Genomic DNA, 13,626 nt, shown 5'->3' with positions numbered 1-13,626 from the left:
CAATTCAAGTCTGTAGCTTCATGCTTTTCCCTTTCCCTATACTTATTTTGGAGTAAATATCAATAGGATTGTAGTTACAATCCTATAGATATAACTATGGATCAAGATTCTTAAGAAAGGTGTCACTGAAAACCCACATTCATCTAAGCCAATAGTGCACTATCTGTGGCCCCACAGGTGTTTGGGACTTCAGCTCCCAGAATTCATGACTGTTGGACAAGCTGGCCCCAATTGACTATATTTGTGTTACTTATAAAAGGAGTATAGAAACGAGAGGTAGTAGTCTTCCCTTTCTTGTTTATTTTTTTTAAAGCCAGGATCCATAAGCAATAATTGCCCTATTAATTCAGTTGCTATTTATTTCCTACTGAAGAAAGAGAAGTTAAAAGGAAAGTGGTCCGAGTTCTCCAGAGAGGCAGATCCCAGATATATTCACTGGCACTCTGTCCACTCAGGAGGTTTGAGTGAAACTAGGCTGTTAATGATCAATAAAAGCATTTAACTGTTTCACCACATGGGAACCGATTTGTAAGAGCAAATAATAATGGAAGAATTATAGTGATGTCTCACTTTTTGGAGAGGAGGTTCCTTGCAAAAAGACAGACTTGGCAGAGTGTGTGGCAGAATTGGCACAGAAATTTTGATTTCTGTTTGTGGCATAGAGTAGAATCAGTAATAATATAAATCTTCGATGGCTGTGCTGGGGTAGGATGTTGCAAGTGCAGATAAGCCCTTGTCTTCTCTATTTTGTTATCTTTTGCTCCTAAAAAATGATTGAAACGCAATGCCTTTATAATAATGGCATTGTCAATTTTTTCTTACTAGGGCTATATCTATTTTTGCTGCTAAGTGAGCCAAAACTGGGTGCTATAGATTTCATCTTTCCAAGGCATGGATCAATATGCTTTCATAAATGGCTATCTTTAACTGAGGCTTCAAGTCTACACATTTCCGTAGGAGTAAATAACATTGAATAGAGTGGGTCTTACCTCTGGGTAAATATACAAAATTTGTGCAATATGTCAAATTCTTAGAAAATCACTGCTGAGTGTGTGGGGAAATGTAATCAAGTAGCTTGTAATAATTCAAGTAAAGCTCACATTGGCTGATTGTTCATATTACATTCATGTTTTGGGGCATCTTCTCCAAACTTCTTTGGAATTAAAGGAATATCAGAGAGGTACATTATAGAGAGGTATATTTTTTGGTAGGATAGGATTTTGAGATACATAATTTTTTCATTGCCAGTGAACGAAAATTAGAAGCTATATCAACAGTAAATAAAACAGGAGTAGTGTCTTTTGGACTGCTGACTGCTATTATACAATGAAGCTAACAATTGAAACTGCAAATGTTTCTGAAACTTACACTGTCCAGGAAAAAAAAAATAAAGAGGAAAAATGAAGGGGTTGTTCAGAATATCCAGGCTTTCATCTATTCTGTGAGTGCTGAGAGAGAAGAAAGTTGACTGACTTTTTCCTCTTTCTACAGTGTAACAAATTATTTACAGGCATCATCTAAAGAAGAAAAAGGCCTAGAATTAGAGAAAGGAGGAGAAGAGTATCAGTTTCTCTATAATTACTCTTGTCTTTACCTGCCTTTGATGCTGAGCTTTGCTTAGGTTTAGACTGCCATGCTGCAAAATATCGGCTGCCAGTAGGGTGTTTTCTTTTTTTTGTTTTTGTTTTTTTGCTCTCCAAGGTAATTTTTCTTGGGTTTCATAGACCTGATAATTCATTATTAACTGTCTATGTATGTTATGTAAACAGGCTTACAATAGCACCTGAGGTTCTCACTACCCCCCCCCCCCCCCATTAATGCCTCCAATTACTTGGAAGTCTTCTGTTCCAGATTCATTAGACTTACATCTATACCTTCATTCAAATTCAGACGACTTCACTAATAGTGTGTAGTAATGGGGATGTATCTTCTGAATTTAAAACATCTGAAATCTGAGGATGAGGAGGAGATTTCTTTGATTGCTTTTAGCTCTACATTGATGTAAGGAGAGAATGTGGAATCTCTAAGAATGTCTGAAAGTGCAGAAATGTCATTACTTTACCTGGATTTGTGGAAACATAAATGAAGGTAAAAGTCATCCAGAGGACTGGACAATATTTTAAAGGAAACTCACAAGACAGCATGAAACATTTAACTGGGAATTTGGGAGATATATCATCCTTTGATTGTTAACATTCAGATAACATGACAGATTTTATGGAATTTATTTTATCCTCTAAAAAGAATCTTTAAACAAATTTCCTTTTAACTGAAACTTGGAATATATAATTTCCTAGATACAATACATTTATTTGGCATCTCAAATATTGTTTTTTTTTCACAGGTTCTTGCATGTGTTTCTCCTCCACTCATCTACATCATACATGGACAATGTGTGACCACCAAGTTGTTGTTGGGCTCAAACTTTAAGACAGTGAAAAGTATGATGGAAACTGCAATCCTACAGTCCAGAAGAACCACACAACCATGCAAACTTTATCCCTAATCTACATGGCTAATGCACACTTGTGGTGGTGTGACACCTGCCTTTCTATCTGGTTCTTCACAATAACGTATTTGTTTCCATGCAGAAATAATTATGGGGTGCTAGTTTTTCTGTTGTGTATTGATTAAACACTTCTCTTTATTTGCAAAATTGGAGACAAAAGGTTTTAAAATGCTGCAATAACTATCCTGTCAAAGTAGATATTGTTGACACCTTCATTGTATAAATTAAATTAGGTTAGAATGGATTGACTATGTAGCATCTTATGTAGCACTGAAATAATTAAAACCTTCAATTGTCAATATAATTTGATATTATTAAAAGTATATTTATTTGAAGTTTAGGTTTTATCATTGCAGATAATGAGATGTGAGATATTTATAGCTATAGTAAAGCATGTGAGGGAGCATGAAGGAAACTAATGAATCATGTGTAAGTATACAAAACTACTTTTAGGACAATGTATTGCAAAAATTACTGGCTAAGGACCTACAATAATGCTAGTGATTGAGAGAAATTCTATGTATAATACAATATTAATTCTGCTAGATTTGGCAACATGTTCATGCTTATGTTTTGCAAGACAGACTTCCCATTTGTTTACTTTTCTATATTCTCTCTTTATGCATCGCTTCAGGCTGCAGCTATTTTCTCTTTTTTCTTAGCCCTCCCTTAGATAATATATTTGACTTTGGAAAGGTTTTTTTTTTGCAAGTGAAGTTGTTTTTATACTTTAAAAAAGAAGACTAACTGTTTCTATTAGATCCTATACATGTGTGAGCATGGAACTAAGTGTTCAGCTTCAGCCTTGTCAATTTCCTCACTCTGCTTGAGAAATTCAAATACTTTCATCTTTTTGATACTGTTGAATTGCATTCCTTAGCATTTTTCATTACTGGCTGGGGCTTCTGGAAGTTGTAGTCAGAGTCTTTAAGGTCACATGCTCCCATATCTTAATAATGCCCATATAGGCTCAAAACATACCTTGGTACTATTACCACAAAAAAATCTCAGAATGAATAAGGTGGAAAGCATAATAGAATCACAAGTGTTGGAAGCAAATCAAAGGTTATCTAGTCAAGGTAGAAGATCTGCTTCTATAAAATTTTGAAGAAAAACCCAAGAGAAAAATTAAATATGGTTGTGTGTTGTAAGTTTTTGAAATCAATATCTCCCAACTGTGGAAACTGACTAGGTGGTCTTACATAAGTCATACTGTCCAGCCTAAGAGGAAGGCAATGACAAACTAACTCTGCCTAGAAAACTGTGTGATAGGACTGCCATGAGTAAGAGTCAGCTTGAAGGCACTATGTGAATCTGTCTCCTCTTTCTTCTGTTTTTCTCCTCTTCCATCTCCTTCATATTTTCTGGTAAGAAGGCATCACTAACATAAAAATTAGAGCCCATGCCAATATCTCAAGCTTCTCTTGAATCTGCTAAACAGGGACTATAGTTTGGGTTTGAGTCTCTGTTTAGGATGCAAAATATATCAATACAAAATATTTTATGCTAAAACTCTCAATGCCAAAAGAACCAAAGGTCACCCAAAAGCCCTGATATAAGGACGTCTATAAATGTGACTTAAGAGACTTTTGTCATTTCTGAGTGGGAGGCTTTGGCAAGTAATAAGACCATCTGGCATCACAGATTCTGACTTGGCACAATATACTATGAGAAATGGCTCCTACAGTTCCCAAACAAGTTCAAGTGCAAAATCTGACACCTGCATCAGCTCCTGTTGATCCAAAACTTAAGCATCAGAGGAAATATGATTTAAATTAAGCTACAGCTTCAAAATGAATACATAAAGTCCATAATTTTACCAAAAAAATTGCTTGCTCCTATTACAAGGAGTGTCCTGTACTTACTGTATCACTTATACACAGTCATACAGTTTCCAGTTAAACAAGCTATGAACCACAATGTAAGCAAAGCTGTATATTTGTATTACAAATGGATGATCCCATGATGCTACTTAGTTATATTTACTGGGCTTCTGGTTAAGCTGTTTGTGAGTCATAGCTGTAATAGTTTTGTGCTGTTCAGGAGAAAGTCATGGAGATAATCTTACCCTAGATTTTTTTCCCAATGGTGTGATGAAGGAGTATATGAAATAGCAAATTGTAATGTCATTTTGGAATTGCCCTGCTATGAACAAATCCATGAATATATTTACCCATAATTATTTGATATATACACCATCTTGCTTTCAAAACTGGAACTCAAGACAGCTTTAAATTTAACTCTTTTAGATAAAATTACTGTACTTAGAAATTTGTGTGGGATTCCTCTTACCTTTTGATTTCTTTGAAGAATATGCATTTCTATTCAATAAAGATGGCTTATGTTTTCAAGTTCCTAGTCTTGAAAACATCAGGGCTATTTTGTTAATGTGTTCTTGTTCTTGTTGTGTTTATTCTATAGAAAACTCTCTGTCTTGGGCTGTCTTGAAATCTTCTCGGTGAACACCTGTTTTTAGATGGTGGCACCATCTATGTGAGAACACACTTTATGTGGTGTACACTTAGGAAATGTAGCATTTGTGTGTACAATATCAACAGCTATTTTGGTTCATTTCCCCATGCTCAAATAACCATACGAGGCAATCCAGACATGAAAAGTGGATTATGTGTGAAAATAAGGCTGATGGAATGATTCATACTCCAAATAAAATGATTGGTCCTGATTATTAGTCCCCCCTATTTCCAGAATTAAGGAAATAGTTCAGACATCTGCTAAAGTAGGGGTCCCCAAACTAAGTCCCACAGGCCTGATGTGTCCCTACAAGATAATTTACTTGGCCCCACCCTAAACTTTAGATTTAGGATTACTGAAATAACTTGAAGGCACACAAGAACAACAATCCTAATTAATTTGATTATCTCATCAGCCAAAAGTAGGGCCACACTTCCCATTGAAATGTTGGTAAGTTTATGTTAGTTAAAATTGTCTTTCATTTAAAATACTGTATTGCTTTCTCATATTTTTTGCACTTTTAATAAGTTATACGAGTGTTGGAGTAGAACATTGGGAAACCTAGTAGGGACCTCACCAGACAGGTGGGGAGAAAGTGACAGAAAGCAGGGGAAAACAGAGGAAACCATCTTACACTGTTCCTCCCGTCTTGTTCCAGCTTCAGGGATGGCCAGCCCTCCTATGTGCTTATCGCACCTTTTCCCATTTTTCCTCCACTTTACCACATCTTTCTTTATCAGGAAATGATTGACACCTGACTCCTGATAGCGGTCTTTAGGCTGTTTCCATGCCCTTGGGAAATGGAGCACCACACAGTCCCACCAGAAGTGCCCTTATATCATCTGATAGCCTCCAGGAGATTCCCATGCAGCTGTTTCCCAAGTGCATGGAAACAGAGCCTGAAGACCATGGGATGAAGTCCTAGGTGACTGTGGGAAAGTCACACTCTCTCAAAAGAAAACCCTGTAATAAGGTCTTTAGGGTCACCAGAAGTTAGAAACGACTTGGAGACACACAAACAAATTATCAAAAACAACAATTCGGCACCCCCCCCCCCCCCCGGCAAGAATCCTACAATACATTTGCTTATAAATAAAAATTTCTAGTTAATAATTTCTAGAATAATAATAGAATAATTAAGAAATCAGCATTATGACAACTATGCTAGCCAGATTTTTCTATGGATTGAGATTTCAGACTGTTATATCTATGAATTTTAAGATCTAATTTATACAGAAAAAATCCCTGTATATTGTACTCAATAACATTTCTTCAGCAAAAGTTTGAGTACATCAGCTAATTACCAGGGCTGCAATTCTACTCATGCATCTCTAGTCTCTCAACCACTTATGCACTGTGGTAGTTTCCTTTTGGCAAAAGGTCATCAGCCGAATTAATTTTGTTTTGGAGCAATCTCTGACTTTCACAGACATACAGGAACTCTTAAACTCTTTGCTTGCATCTTGGAAATTAACTTCTGGCCAACTGAAATGGATTCTCTCTGCCCTTTCAGTAGCTAGAAGGCTTATATTGCAACATTGGAAAGACAAATGCTCACTCTCTATAATTTAATGGATTGAGGACTTCATAAGACTTTCAGTGTTTGAAAGTAGGGCATATAGATATCAGCTCTGCATGAAGAAATCTTTGGATATTCTGTCGTTTTCAGAAGTTTATGCATAGATGATTTCTTGTTGCTATTTATTTGTCAGTTTACTGTTTTCAATTATTTTTATTTCTTTTCTGTTTTGCTTTGTACAATTAAAAACAAAAGAAAGCTCATGAGAAAAAATTAAAAATTAAAATTCAAAGCAAATATAACACAAAAATATAATTGAACAGACTCCAGCATTAATACAACTGATTAAAACCAATTAGAAGTACAATAATGCATATATGGACAGAATAGCATATATGGACAACTGTGGGGTCTATTTTCCACCGTGTGCACTCCCAGTTGACTACATTTGTGCATTCCAGCACACCTTAAGTGATGTGGTGTTACTTCTAGCCCTCAATTTTCAACTATCTAAAAAGATTCATATTGGGGATTTTGAGGGGGGGTTAATGGACCTCCAGTCTAGGAGGAGCACACTGACATGGTTTGGGCAAATTTGGAGTAGTTAGGGTACTGTTTGTGTCTGACCTCTGGGCCACACTTTGTCCACCTCTGAAACAGAAAGACTGCTATAACTTCAGTGCCCCATTAAAATCCCCTTCTCCAGCACTCCATTTATTTTGAAGGCACACCTTTGCATGCTAGTGAAAAGACCATATAGATGGGAAAGAAAATCACGGAGAAGACCCATTCTCATGTCCCTTCCTGAGCATAATGAGGCCAAGAGAAGGACATCAACAAGGGTCTCTAAACTTGGACGTGCTTGTATGGGGGAATACAGGCTTTAGATAGCTTGGATTGTAATCCTATATGTCATCACCAACACTCTATTTTGTGCTTATAATTACCACCAGTTGCATGGTTATAGATATTGGCAACACTGGCTGGAGAAGTCATCATCAGTTTGCAGTCGAAGCTGTAGAAAATTTAGAGGAATCTAGTTATAGATCCAAAATGAGTGTTCACCAAGTGCTTCTTAAAAATGCAACTCTCTTGGAGGATGTTATTCTTTCTTCTTCAGTTGATCTGTTTGGCATACACTTATATGTGTGACATTAAGTTGCACACTACCATGCCACTGTTGATAGTCATTTATCTGTATTACTAGTCCTATGAGCGTATTATGCACACATGGTGCACTCAGGTGGAACATAGGAGTGCAATGTTGCATCTGCTCCTGTTGTAATGGGTGTGCTCTACCCATCAGCTTCATTACTGGAAGTCTGGGAACTCATCTATTAGCACAGTGGTTCTCAACCTGTGGGTTTCAAGGTGTTTTGGCCTACAACTCCCAGAAATCCCGGCCAGTTTATCAGCTGTTAGGATTTCTGGGAGTTGAAGGCAAAAACATCTGGGGACCTGCAGGTTGAGAACCACTGCATTAGAGCTCAATCCAGTCCAGGCACCCAGAAGCTTGTTCAGGATTGCAATAGAGAGGGTTGAGTATTCTGCACATGGGCAACACACACAGAGTGACTTTCACCCCACTATCATACATGGTTCATTTTGCCCACAAGTGATATGTAATAACAGAGAACAATGTTCTTCAGTGTTCTTCTGGGTGTTCTTTTCAGGAACCACACAATTCAAAGCGGTACTGTGGTCACAAGGAAGGGCGATGATGAGAAGGTGTAAATGTCATGCCCTGGTAGCGGAGCACTAAGAACCAACACACAGAGGCCAATAACAATCTAATATCTTTATTAAGGAAATATTATAGTAGGATAAAAACAAGTAGAGAATGTAGTTCAGCAATAGACCTTTCAGGGAAGGTCAAATATAGTCCAGAAATATATTGTCCAGTATATAATATTAGAGTTCAAAGTTGTAATCCCAAAACCGAAACACACTCAACTTCCAAGCAGTTAGAGTGGGGAAAGCGTCCAAAAGTTTTACTAGAGTTCAAAGTAAGTCCAAGGCAGGAACTGAAGACAAGACTGGGTACTTGGCACAAGAAGCAAGGCTGGGAACACGGTGAGACCGGTCAAGAACACAGCAAGGCAAGGCACGGAGAGACTGGAGATAGCGGACTCAAAACGCAGTCCACACTTAGCTGGAAGCAAAGTTAATCCTTCAACTGACTCGTTGACTCCGCACAGGCTAGCCCGTGCGAAAAGCTTTTAAGGAACTTCAAATCTTTCTGCAAACAGGTGTCCAGAGCTTCTTTTCCCAAGGGAAAAAGAAGCGAAACACATCCTCATCCAGATGCGTTCCTCCCTGAAAGCTCCCAGGGGAAACTAGCTAATTAGCGCCCTGTCTGGCTGCTAATCTCGCGCTTCTCCTTGTTTGCGCTCTCTGGAAACGGCTCGCCTCAAAGAACTCCCTTCTCGCGAAAGGGGGAGAAGCGCTGGAAAGAACTTGTTCAATGTCCGTTTTAATGAGTTCTTGGCAAGAATTGTCAACAACAGGTATCTGGAATGGCACAGTCTCTTGCTGAGACGGCAGAAATCCCATGTCTTAATCATCATGATCCATGATGGCGCTGGGGTGAGGACTCAGAGGCCCATGGGGCATCACAGTAAACCAGGTATGGGCAAACTTCAACCCTACATGTGTTTTGGACTTCAAGTCCAAAATACCTGGAGGGCCCAAGTTTGCCCATGCCTGGTGTAAATTCTCTGGACCAATCCCTTGAAATAATAACAGCAATTACAGTAGAGTCTCACTTATCCAACACTCACTTATCCAATGTTCTGGATTATCCATTGCATTTTTGTAGTCAATGTTTTCAATACATCGTGATATTTTGGTGCTACATTCGTAAATATAGTAATTACTACGTAGCATTACTGCATATTGAACTACTTTTTCTGTCAAATTTGTTGTAGAACATGATGTTTTGGTGCTTAATTTGTAAAATCATAACCTAATTTGGTGTTTAATAGGCTTCTCTTTAACCTCTCCTTATTATCCAACATATTTGCTTATCCAACGTTCTGCCGGCCCGTTTATGTTGGATAAGTGAGACTCTACTGTAGTTGCAGAACATCAAAGTATAACGATCTTATGGTCTCCTGTGTCCACCAGCACACTCCATACACTTCATTAATGTAAAGTATTAATGACTTTACTGTTCTTTCTGTCCCTGTCTTGATGGGTTGACTGGTGTTTTCTGTGATATGAGATGCTATGCTTAGGCCACTGGAATGGAGCTTGGGAAGCTGTGGGTCATGAAATTCACTGGGTATTATTGTTATTATCACCCTGCTTTCCTCTCTTAAAGGAGACTTCAAGCTGTTTTCTCTGGACTAGTTACCTTTCTTTAGCATAACCTCCCTCACGTGACTGTTTTGAGGAAAAAGCAGTGAGGAAAACCATATATATGCTCTCTTGAGCTCAACTGGAGTAACAATAGCAGGGTCTAAAGGCAGCTGTTTTTTTCTGTCATTCATCTATCTATATAAGCTTGGGTACCTGGTGTTGTCCAGGTTATTTTAAAAAAGTCAGTTTTTAATTGTACAAAATGCATAATGTGGGTGAACTACAACTGACATCATGCAAGGTTAATCACCTGAAACCCCATCAGTACTTAAAGTTTGTTATGTTGGACAAGGTTGCTCTAGAAGCATAATCTGTGGGGTTCGTGTGGTCTCTGGCTGCAGGGTGAACTACAGCTCCCACCATGGTGGGTCAGTCCTCTCAAACACCTCCAGTATGTTCAGTTGGTCATGGAGGTTGTGTGTGCCAAGTTTGGTCCTGGTCTATCCTGGGGGTCACAGTGTCTCCAGATATAGGTGAACTACAACTCCCAGAAATGAAGGACAGTTTCTCTCAAACTGCTCCAGTAGGTTCAGTTGGTCATGATCGTTCTGTGTGCCAAGTTTGGTCCAGGCCCATTGTTGGTGGGGGTTAAGGGAGGGGCAGTGGGTGGGGTCATGCAAATTCCACATCAATGGAGAGAGAAAGGAACACTGGGATGTGACGTTCAATATAACCTGCAATGTCCTTGGAGGGAGTACTTTTGATGGCTCCTCAACACTGGGAGTTGTAATTGTTTGTTGAGGTGGGAGCCTGTCTGTGAAGCTAAACACCCATCACATACACACATACAGATTTTCACTTTTATCATGTGTGTAGAACAGTGGTTCTCAACCTGTGGGTCCCTAGGTGTTTTAGCCTACAACACCTAGAAATCCCAGCCAGTTTACCAGCTGTTAGGATTTCTGGGAGTTGGAAACCAAAACATCTGGGGACCCACAGGTTGAGAACCACTGGTATAGAATATAAATGTGTGTGTGTGTGTGTGTATATATATATATATATATATATATACATACACATACACACTGGAGTAGAAACAGCAGGGTCTGTTAGGAACTGCGGGAATTGAAGTCCAAAACACCTGGAGGGCCAAAGTTTGCCCATACCTGGTCTAAAGGCAGCTCTTCCTTTCTGTCAGTGTGTGTGTGAGAGAGATAGCTGCTTAGCAGTCTAAAGGCAACGCTATCCTTATGTCTCTGTCTCTCTCTTTCTGACCCTCTCTCCCCCTCTCTCTCTATATATACCGTAAGCCACCTAGAGGTCCATTTGGTAAAAAGGAAACAGAAAAAAAAATGAATGAAACGCGGAGACAGAAAAGGATGCCGAGCAGACTGCTTCCTTCATCTGCGTCAATAGAAGCCGTGAGGTTGCCCTGAAGTATTGGGGCAGGAGCGTGCTTCGCAAAGCCTCTTGGTGCCCCAAGGGAGGGAGGGAGCACGAAGGGTCCGGCGCTCAGCTCAGCTTAGCTCAGTCGGGCTGCGAGGCTCCTTCCTTCCTTCCTTCCTTCCCCGCTTCGTGTCCTTCCGCACGCGCTGCCTCTTCCTCTCCTGGCGCGGTCTTCCAGCCTGCCATTCCCCTTGGAAGGCTCCGCTGCCGCTATTGTTGGCTGCGCGGTGACCCATTTTCCTTCTCCTCTCCTCGCTCGCCCGTTGCTTCTCAATGGCTTTCAAGTGGGCACCGTTTCAGGCCGCGGGGCGCTCGCCTCGTGGGCGCTCGCCTCGTCCGCCCTCCCTCCCTCCCTCCCTCCCTCCCTCTCTCTCTCTCTCTCTCTCTCTCTCTCTCTCTCTCTCTCTCTCTCTCTCTCTCTCTCTCTCTCTCTCTCAAGTCCTTTTCAGGACCACCTTTGGACAGCGACTTCGCTCCTTCCGCCCTTTCCGCCCCCTTTTTAATGCTTCCCCGGGATTCCCCCATTGGCTGAAGGAGTGGAACGCCTCTCATAGGCTGGGCTCCACGCCAGTCTAAAGTTGAGGCGAGAAGAAGAAGAGGGAAAGGGAGGGGGACGCCTGGGAGGCAAAAGTCTCCCCTTCTCCCAACAAGTCCGCTCCATCGCTTCCTTCCAGGTTGGATGGGCCAGGAGACGCCCTCTTCCATTGGAAAGCTGCGGCTGTCTGTCAACTAAAAGAAGGGGGGATGAGGGGAGGGATTTTTAAATCCCTGCGTGAGAGAAGAGGCGTGGTTTCGAAAGTTAGAGGCGGGGATAGCGGAGGGCGGGGGGAGAAGAGGAGGGGAGAGAGAGAAGCATGGCTTGGGAGGGGGCGGGGCCTCGTCTGGGAAGGGAGGGGGCTTGGAGTGGCGAGAGAGGAGGAGGACTGGAGGGGAGGGGGAGGCGCGCGCGCGCGGAGATTGCCCTTGTGTCTCGAGCTGGGAAAGCGGCGGCTCGTGCGGCGGCGGAGCAGCAGCAGCAGTCTCCCTGCGCGCGGAAGGGAGGGAGCGCGTGCGGAGCGGCAGGAAGGCGAAGGGCTCTGCTCTTGCGGCTGAGAAGGGGGTCTCCTCAGCGCGCACACAAAGCGAGGGAAGAGGAAGAGCTGCGCCCTCACTCACTCCCTCGCCTGCCTTCAAGACAAGGGGCTCCTCGAGGAAAGAAGGAAGGCAGGAGGAGGAGGAAGAGGGAAAGGAAGAGCGGGGGGCGCCTGGTGCGCGACGCCTCGGGAAGGCGGAGGAGGCTGGGGGGGAGCCCGCCTCGGTCCGGGAGGGGAGGGTTGAGCCGGCAGCAGCAGCCGCCGCCACCGCGGGCCCCCGCCGCCCGCCCACGCCACCCCGTTCCCCCGCTTCACCCCGCCGCCGTAACCGAAGGGGCCGGGGGAGAAGAAGACACTGCGGACGAGGAGGAGGAGGTGGAGGACGCGGCGGCGGCTCTTTCTGCGGGGAAGACGGAGCCAGGCAGGAGAAGAGGAGCCAGAACAGAAGCAAGAAGCAGCTGCGGGATTCTCTGCCTCGCGCCCGGCCCGCCCGAGGGAAGCCCCCAGGATGCGGCTGAAAACGAGCGTCGTCTTGCGCTTATACAGCCTCTGCGGGATCCTCATCCAAGGTACCACCCCCGCCCCGGCCCTCCTCCTCCTCCTCATTTGCCCCCCCCCCCTCCTCGCGCCTAACTTCGGGCTCTGGACCCACCGCCTCCCCTTCAGCCCCAGCCCCCTCGGTTGACCTTCTTCCCACTCCTCTCCGCAAAACCCTCCTCCTCCTGGAGACTTGCCCCCAACCTGCCCTCATCTGTCTCCCCTTGGAGCCCCCCGTGGCGCAATGGGTGCTAGCAGGACTGTGCTGACGGACAGGTTCGAATCCGGGGGGAGGGGGGGCATAAGAGAAGCCTCCCACAGGATGGTAAAACATCGAACATCCCCTGGGTAACGTCCTTGCGGGCAGCTAATTCTCTCACACCAGAAGAGACTTGCAGTTTCTCAAGTCGTTCCTGACACAGAAAAAAAAATTGTCGCCCAGAGGGACGAATCTCTCTCTCCACCCCAACACACACTGAGGGGCACCCTGCTTCCCACAAATCTGGCTTCCCACCTTCGTGTCCTTCCTTCCTTCTCCTCCTCGTCTCCTCCTCTTTCCCCTCCAGCCCCACTGACACCGCTCCCCCCCTCCAAGTGCTGCACAGGCATTAATCCTTCCCCGCCCTCCCTCCCTCCTGCCTCCCCCTCTCTTTCCCTCCCCCCCCCCTTTGTGAGCCTTGCAGCTTCTCTCCTTCCCTCCCTCCCTCCTTTCAACTCCTTGTAACCTTCCCTTCCCTTTATCACCCTCCTTCACCCCCCACCGAATCCGT

The 13,626-nt window shown here is 43.1% G+C and overlaps 1 protein-coding gene across 3 annotated transcripts in view; it reads left to right on the top strand.

Moving 5' to 3' along the window:
- Window positions 1-12,686: 12,686 nt before the first annotated feature.
- The window catches only part of cadm2 (cell adhesion molecule 2), a 644,325-nt gene continuing 643,385 nt past the window's right edge, over window positions 12,687-13,626 (top strand). For 2 of the 3 annotated variants that reach the window (XM_008107677.3, XM_008107676.3), the window contains exon 1: window positions 12,687-12,888. In XM_008107677.3, coding sequence (XP_008105884.1) covers window positions 12,828-12,888 — 61 coding nt within the window. In that variant the 5' untranslated portion in view covers window positions 12,687-12,827. The remainder of the gene's footprint in view (window positions 12,889-13,626) is intronic. The other variant, XM_062977131.1, reaches the window with a different exon arrangement.

This window comes from Anolis carolinensis, chromosome 3 (assembly GCF_035594765.1).
Source record: "Anolis carolinensis isolate JA03-04 chromosome 3, rAnoCar3.1.pri, whole genome shotgun sequence".
NCBI lineage: Eukaryota > Metazoa > Chordata > Lepidosauria > Squamata > Dactyloidae > Anolis > Anolis carolinensis.
This window is presented reverse-complemented; position numbering and strand designations above follow the sequence as displayed.